The sequence below is a fragment of the Montipora foliosa genome, chromosome 2 (genome assembly GCF_036669935.1).
Source record: "Montipora foliosa isolate CH-2021 chromosome 2, ASM3666993v2, whole genome shotgun sequence".
NCBI lineage: Eukaryota > Metazoa > Cnidaria > Anthozoa > Scleractinia > Acroporidae > Montipora > Montipora foliosa.
Genome location: NC_090870.1, coordinates 58515054 through 58523554, shown reverse-complemented (window position 1 = coordinate 58523554; position 8501 = coordinate 58515054). Strand labels below are relative to the sequence as shown.

The 8501-nt window shown below is 39.8% G+C and overlaps 1 protein-coding gene and 1 pseudogene across 4 annotated transcripts in view; both read left to right on the top strand.

Moving 5' to 3' along the window:
- The window catches only part of LOC137991891 (ankyrin repeat and EF-hand domain-containing protein 1-like), a 23245-nt pseudogene extending 22055 nt beyond the window's left edge, over positions 1-1190 (top strand).
- Positions 1191-2021: 831 nt separating this feature from the next.
- LOC137993685 (CAP-Gly domain-containing linker protein 3-like) overlaps positions 2022-8501 on the top strand; it is a 30724-nt gene continuing 24244 nt past the window's right edge. Inside the window, exons 1-3 of one of the 4 annotated variants that reach the window (XM_068839656.1) lie at positions 2022-2195; positions 3533-3698; positions 7125-7310. In XM_068839656.1, coding sequence (XP_068695757.1) covers positions 2149-2195; positions 3533-3698; positions 7125-7310 — 399 coding nt within the window. In that variant the 5' untranslated portion in view covers positions 2022-2148. Of the gene's footprint in view, positions 2196-3532; positions 3699-5877; positions 5983-7124; positions 7311-8144; positions 8277-8501 lie in introns of those variants that run through there. The other 3 variants (XM_068839657.1, XM_068839658.1, XM_068839660.1) reach the window with 3 other exon arrangements.

Here is an 8501-nt window from a genome sequence, read left to right as displayed (position 1 = left end):
CCAGGGTGCGAGTGGAGAGTTGCTAAGAGACACTACCTGCGTCACTCCACTCTTGTACAACTTCGTCTTACTTATTGATGGTTGGCATCTGACTTCACTGAGGCCATGTTGGTATACAGAACAATACAGTAAAATGTCTTTTGGGAATTTGACTCTATTTATATTATGCAAAACTTGTGGGGCCATTTTCTATGGTTTTGTACACCAACATGGCCGTCTCATCACAGGGATGCAAACAAAGGATTCCTCAAAATGTTTTGCCTCTCCGGAGAGAGAAAAGACTGTAGAAGGATAACGGAGGCGTAGATCTTTATCAACCGGATTGCAAGCGCGATCATTCTTCATCGTAATACTGTGCGTGTGTAAAGTACCTGCCATTTTATTTTTGCGTCGTACTAACCGAGTTCAGGAGCCGTACTGCCAATTGTGCACTAACGTTTATGGAACTTTAGTTAATGGTCCTAAAATGTAGTAATGTGTTTATTCGGTATACCTCTTTTTATTAGCGTATTTCAAAGGAAGAAGGAAGCTGGGAAGATTTTTTTCCTTGCTCGCCCCAATCCCTTGGCTCTTGACCGTTCGCTATTCTGATCAAATCGAAGTAACTCAGCCTGAGCTTGTTTGCAGACTTGCCGGTCGGAAAAATTGACTAATCGTAGTACGGTAGTATTTTTAAATACTACCAAAAAAGTTGCCCTTCGTCGGTTTGTTGGTTCGTAATTTAGGTGTATACTTTTTCTACTTAAATGTTGTTCATTTGCCTGATATTTTTTTCTTGAACTTTTCATTGTTTTCGTTTTCGGGCGGCTCAGAAACATTTTATGAATCAGCACAACTTATATAAGAGTTCTTTGAGCGTCATTAATTGTTAATAATTGTACTTGCGAGAAAAAATGCTAGAGTATTAATTTTAAAAAGCTACGCGCAAATTTTATGAATAACAAATTGTAGGAGATTAACATCGTCAAGGACGAAAAAAGTCATTTTTTATTTACTATCGTTACAAAGAAGCTATTACAATTATTCGTGGTTATGTATTTTATATCGAATGACATCGAGTTTGCGACCATTGTCATCATCAAACCGCGATTTTGGCTTTCGGTTTTCGGTTTTGTTAGCTATTTAATTTTTATATCTGAATTTAAATTCATTTCTTTAGGAACAATTTATAATAAAGTTCAATTCAGTTATCTGCATGTTGGTCAGTTTTTCAGATGACGACCCCACGTGTAAATAACGCATGAAAAAAAAAAATGTAATTATTAAAGAGGCTGTTATTTTATTTGTGAAAACGCCCTTACGCTGATTGTGTAAGTAAAGGAAAGGAAACGAACTTTATTTAAGTGCCTAGTCACTCTCGCGCTGGAACACTAATTGAGGACACTGTAAAGTGAAATTAATAATTAACACAAATGAAGTCAAATGTTGGTTTTTAAGGAGAGGGGAAACCAGAGAACGCCTCTCGGTGTAGAGTAGAGAACCAATAAACTCAACCCACATACGACGCCGGATCTGGGAATCGAACCCGGGCCACATTGGTAGGAGGCGAGTGTTTTCACCACTTCGCTATCCCTGCATCCCTCGCTTACTCTTCTAATCCGTTCCACTTATCGACAGAGCTCCTTAATTAAATACCTTAGAAGGACTGCAAAAAGCGTGATGAACTTTTGATTCCGTTCATAAATGTATAAATGATAGCAGTGAAATTATTTTAGGAATACCTCTGCTGTGGTTACAAAATTCTCCACGATAACGTCATTGCGCAATTACCACTTATTGCTTGTTGACGCGGTCATCAACTTAGTAACTCGCTTTCGAATTCAAAGGTTAACAAAGTTTTGTAATAAATTACCGTTCCATCCCAGCGGTTAGTCACTATTCTTAGATTGCCTTTTGTTTTCAAAACAAAACAGCAGTGTCGGTAACCTTTGCACAAGCTATCTGCTTTCGACCACTGTCACTGATCTTCATTTACGTCACCTTTGCTTAAATGATTTCCTTATGGTGTTTGAGAGAGGATTATTGTCCTTTTCTTGTTCCCGGTATTTGTGTGTTTCAGATATTAAGAGTTCACAGCATTTGGATTAATAAGAGAATAATTGTGTCGGCAGGAAAGGTTTCGCCGTCGGCATGAATTTTGGTTGAAACATGTCGATTCAGGAGCAAGTTTGGCCATGCGATGATCGCAACAAAAGGTCAGTTCAATTTTAAAAAGCCCGGAACTATAAAAATCCTCAAACAGTTCAGTCGGGATCTGTTTCCTTAAGTATTTTCGTTTCTCCGAACACGATTGTCGTTGGGTCATTACCAGTTCTTTTTTTCTTTAACAATTAGAGAACTCGCTCTTAGACACATTTTATTGTGCCCCCGATAACGAAAAACGCTGGTATGGAATACACAAAAAAAGTGAGAAATAGTATGACAGAAATGATATGCCTCTCACTTTTAAATCATGGAACTTGTGCCTGTTTTTCGCACCAGCGATGTGTTAGTGATGTTGTTTATACGGCCGGCATAAGCCAAGGTTCACTGAAGGTTGTTACACATATAACACTTAGGAGAAGAGCTGCTGTTAATCGCTCTCGCTTGAGCTAAACGACGTGATTATGGCTTAAGACGTATTCCTGGTAAAAGCAAACTCATTGATCTTGCTTTTATGGTCTGTGTGAAAGGTGATTAACATCCATTGGTAACCTAAACGATAGATACCGTGGCCTGCTGTAGTGAAGAAGTTGTTACGTGTTAACCCCGGTGAACGAAATTAGAGATGAATGTTTTCAACAGTGAGTCGGGGATATTCGGAAAAAATCCGAGTGCCGAATGTCCTAGCTCACGAGTCTACTTTAGCTCAGTGCGAGAGCATTCATAAAGTCGTAGGTTCAATTCCTGCTAAGGAAAACGCAGATTTTTTCGAGTATCCCCGAGGCCAACGAAAACACAAATGATCTATGGCCATCTTGAGTTTTTGAGACTGGTTATTTGAAGTCCCTTGATGTAAAATTATATCGAATGCCAGTTGCTGATAAACCGTAATCTTGCACCCAGACCTCCTACGGTCACTCACATTTCCAAAGACAGACTGAGATCTGGGTACGAGATTAGTAAACCGTTGAGCCGTGACTAGTAATGATCAAAGTTTCCAGGTTAATTAAGGAGAAGAATTTTCACTGTCGGAAAGTTTCAAGGGATGCACTAGTTTCTTCCGTGCCTGGATCGTGAAAAAATGTTCTTTCTCACTGATAAAACAATTGTTTTACAATCTAATCTTGCCAAAAACGTGCCTTTGTCCTAGCCAATAGGGATTTAGTCCCTCTTCGCGGATTTGGGTCCACCCAATACAGCTTATTTAACTGTTTATCAAGGCAGAAATTAAGAATGGAGTGGAGAGGGCTAATTTAAATCAGAAAACAGAGTGAATGTAAGGCGGGGTCACAAATTTTGTATGGGACTGTTAAGAAAACTTGAGCATGACTTACCCTCCACAAAATGGCCAGTCTTTTACCTTTGGCATTTCACTGTACGCTTGTTTCAGCTTAGATGGCTATGACACAGAGTCTGAAGCATCCTCAATAGAAGACCTCTTATGCAACTTGAGATCTTTGATCGCAAACGACTCCCCAATACCATTTCTCTACATCACGGATGAAAATGACGTCATACATATGCCGCAGTCTCCTAGAACGCCGATCCATTTTGAAGTAAGAGTGTACATATAGCCTGTGCGTTTGACGCCTTTTTCCATAAGGAAGCCAAAAACTCTAGTTTCTCCTCTCATCTTCGTTTTTCTCCCGAATTGGGAGTGGCGACCTGAGAGAGAACCTTTTGGTGACTACCAATGAGGCACGCGCGTAGATTTCAAACGATGGATAGTGTATCCGCCGAAGAAGTCACTATCCAGTGTATACTTGAGTCAAAGCAAAACCAATTGCGCCAGCCAATGGATAGCGATTTATCCTGTGGATAGCGTTATCCACCTTTTGAACACCTGGGGCCTGAACTTATTGGAAAGCCGTCACTGCGTTCAGTTTCATGTGCGTTTGGTTGATCATGAGTGTGTACGTTGCCGCCAAAAATATTGTTCTTAAGCCTGGTTTTCACTAGCGACGCAAGCGTAGGAGCGGTTATTTCACCGTGAAAACGGGGTTGACGCAAGCATAAGGATCAAAATGTTTCCTTTTCCTTGGGCTTGCGCTAATGCTTGCGTTAGCTTGCGTTAGCTTGCGTTGTGTGAAAACGAAACACAGCACAAGCACAAGGAAATCTGCTTCATCTGTCCAATTCCAAGCACTCGTTCCAGAGTTCCCTGCGTCTGAGCATTTCAACGAAATGGCGGAGGCCGTGGTTGATTTTGATGCTTAGGTCGACGTTCGTTTTCACTTAGCATAAGTTACTTATGCTTGCCTCGCTTGTGAAAACTAGGCATTGATTACCACGATGTCCTCCTTTGTCGCATTAAGAAAGAATACTCCGAACTGTCTGCAGTAATAAGGCGCTGTTTCACTTTTTCTTGAAACTTGTCTTGCAACTTTGTTGCGACAAAAGTTCTCCCAGTGCGAAACAAGTTTCTTGATTGGTGTCACACTAGGCAACGTTTCTTTTAACAAGCGATCTCTTTTCGATGATGACACGAAGTTATTGAAGTAGCATTTTCATTGGCTGATGCCGCATACCTTTGCTTCACAAGTTGAATGACAGATGTTACAATGCTTGAAAAATTAGATGCAACGTTTCTCCACGGGTTTTGCAAAGTGTGTTTCAACGTTTTTGGCCGTTGCAAGGTATGTTAAACTGGGCAATGTTTCTTGCGACCCGTCTCGTCATGGCGTTGCGCGACAAGTGATGGTACTGAAAAAAATTGCACAGTGTAACAGCGCCTTCTCGGAGACAGCTATGAAACACAAAACACAAAACAAAACAACGGGTGTAAAGACCTGGCCAAACTATCGAACAAAGTTGGATCCCACGTGCAACATTGGTGGATGTAAATGTTTAGGTAGTGGCAAATCACTATAACCCGCCGCACACTAGAGCTATCAGAGCTAAGCAAAGTTTCAATCGTGACTGTTGGGGAGTGTGCGGTGGAGTTTTAAGCGCTAATGTTCTCGCGTGCCATCGCCGCCGAATATTCAACTCGTTGAATAATTTTGTGCACGAGTCACAGTGTGCGCCCGTGCAAAGTTATCAGCTTACATTATGAGGCAAATACACATGCTTGTTACAAATATTTGCAAATCAAAATGGCGACTGATTACTCCCTGAAGTCCTATAGATGGTTTTCATCTGACGTCACAGCAGCCATGTTGGTGCACAGAACAACAGAGAAAAAAGTCTTTTGGAAATATAACCCTATTATAATTCAAAACGTGAGCCATAATTTGCTATTGTTTTGTGCACCGACATGGTCGTCTCGTCACGTGATTGAAAACCATCTATTATTAATTAATCGTAACTATCACAAAATTCGAGAAGATGACGTTGATAACATTTTTATAGCTTAATCTTCACAAATTTTCTTAGTCTTTTTTAATGGCTCTTGAAAAAGATATATAATTCAAGCACAACTAGCACGCGCTTGGTGACGTGAACAACTCTCCAATTACAAGGTGCACAAACTGTCCTATTTGTAACAGTATCGATTAAACAGAAAATAACCGAATGGCCGATTTTTGATTATCCCCACAAACGAGATAATTGATGTAATCCGTTGCAACGTATAAATAATCTCTTATCTCTTTAAGTCTTAAATTCATCAGCTTATGACAATAAAAAAGAGTGGGTCTTTGTTTTGTTTTGTCAAAGGTTATTCTCTAACTGACACTTGTGCTTTTAAGCTGGACTTTTATTCAGCTTTTGAGTCTTAAAATAAACACTGTTTGGGTTGGAATTCGCATTAATTTTAAATAATCACCTCAATTAAAGACCGTTGAAAGTTTTTCTTGAACCATCGTATGCTCACAAAAATGAATTGTGCTGTACCTCTTGGTAAGTATCTCTTTAAAATTCGGTAGTGGATGGAAAATGAAATGCGCCTTCAGCGTTGCTTATGCATGTTTACATTCCGTGTTCACTTCTTGCAAAGCGCGTGGACTTGACAAGGATTTTGTGTTTGAAACATGAAGAACTTGTTAGACTAGGTGTAATTCAACTTACACTGCGGTTGTCTAACATTCTGGCCATTTTATCTATATGTTCAAGATCGTTAAAATACACTTTCAGAGATATGTCTTCCATTGCTTGTAAACCGGTTTTGAGCGAATGGAACATAGTAAATACGCATCATGAAATCGACGCGCTGGAGATTCCGTATATCGTACATCATAGCTGACTGGAAAAGCAGTTTTAGCTTTGTTCATAAAAGGAATAAACAAGGTTTTATAGAAAGCACTGAGGTTTTGTCAAGATGTGCTTTTCGCTCTGTTGCTGAACCTGTTAGAATTAAAAACTGTTGACGCTTTGCGTTCAGTTTATCGTATAATTCATTTGTGAATTAATTGTCAATCAAGTGTATTCCAGTGCACAAGTCAAATGATTGACATCATTCTTATAACAGGTGTGATAGCCTTGTGACTGAGAAAAAAAATTATATTCCTGAATAATAGCAAAGTTGCACTGTGGCTTGAGTGAAGAAATCAAGAGGCGACAATTTACGATTTGGCAAGGTCAGCCACGGCTGTTAGTCACGTGTTGAAAACAACTTTCTCAAAATATTATATCGTCGAACACAAAAGGATTGTCCGACGTTGTAATCAGGTACCCTGGGTGCCAGAGGTTTTTCTCGCGCAGTTTCCGGTGTCGCTTCGGCCACCGAAGCGAAGCGAAGAATTTCCGTCCGCCGCGCGCGAGAAAAAAACTCTGGTACCCAGGCTAGTAATCAGGCGGTTAATCTCGTAAATTGTAGTTATTCTTTCCGGTAGCAAACAAGACTAGGAACTACCAAAGGTGTTTTTGTTCTCTCGAGATTTGATATTCGAACGCTTTGGCGGACAATGATCGACAATTACACGTGAACGCGTTCGCTTTCCAGTCTCGCGACAAATTGACCGTGGTGACGATTGATTTGTCGTTTTCCAAATGCTCTTCATGCATTTTTCTCTGTCAGTTTTTCATATTTTTTCCCTATCTAGACGGACAACGAGATGGAAGTTGACACAAACTATGATGAGGAGGCTCTTCACAGATTCGAGTCCAGTCTCCCGGAAAATTGGGTCTTGTGCTCGTCCAAAACGCACAGAAGCCGGCTCTATTATTTCAACACGGTGACCGGAGAGAGCCGCTGGGAACATCCTTTGATACCCGATATGGATCCCCCGGTGAGTAAGCGCTTAGTCTTATGGTGACAAAGCTTTTCTTATGCAACAAACGTTTAGTGGGAAAACGGGCTATTGTTCGAGCCATCGTCGATAAAATCTACGTATTTAATTTATCCTGTGTCTACTCCTCCGATATTGGCACACTTATTGATCGTATTGGTCACAGACTCAAAGATGAACATATCCAAAGCATGCTAATCATTATGTTTAAAGCTATAATTAATTATCCTCCAGAGTTTCAGGCTAATTAAGGGACAAGAAAAAATTGGCAGGGGTTCACATGTTCAACTTTCCTTGAACTAAAACCAGTAGCTTTGGATGGCATTCAGTAAAATACTAAGCGGCGGTTACTTGAACAATATCTCAGATACCTTAAGATGCTAAAAACCAAGGTCATCTCTTTATAAAGCTGTTATAAGCCGATGTTCTCGAGATTTTAATCTGTTTTGAAGCTGGCATCGCCCCAAGTTTAGCCTTGCTATGGGTTTTTCTTTCATTTCTTGGAAATAGTATTTACTGGTTACTCAGTTTATTCTCTTTTTATTTATTTGTGAATTTATTTATCATAAAATTAGCAGGTCTATCAAGCCTCATTTTGAGGGTAAATTCATAAATGATCCATTACCTCGTTAAACTTTCGGTAAGGTACATATGTACAATGGCGAACCATTCCCGAGTGTTAACAAGCGATCGCTACAAACTTTTATTTATTTACTTATTCATTAATTTTTTTTATTATTTTGCCACAAAGAACATATAACAACTAGACTGGTTAAGGAAGATGGACAAAGAGAAAGGAAAGGCAGGGAGGTCTAAAGAAACTGAAAAGCTTAAAACTGATTAGACCAGTTAAAAAAGTCAGCTACTTCTCAGTTTCGCATTTCAACTACCACAAGTCGAATTTGTTTTGTAAGACGTAGGAGCGTCTTGTGTGGCTTCCAGAGGGAATCAGGAACTGATTGCACGGTATTTCTAGGAATAAAGATCTTCAAGTGAAGCAATGATCCTCGCAGTTGTGAACGCAAGTTAGCAATTGCGAAGCCTGAAAATTCAGAACTTCAACAGGGTTGCTAGAATTGCGTTTAAAACTGCGAGCTAGGATTATTGCTTCACTTGATTTCATATCCCCAGTTCAATACATGATTCATTTCATATATCAATTCTTTCGTTAATAAAGGTCTTGCCAGTGGA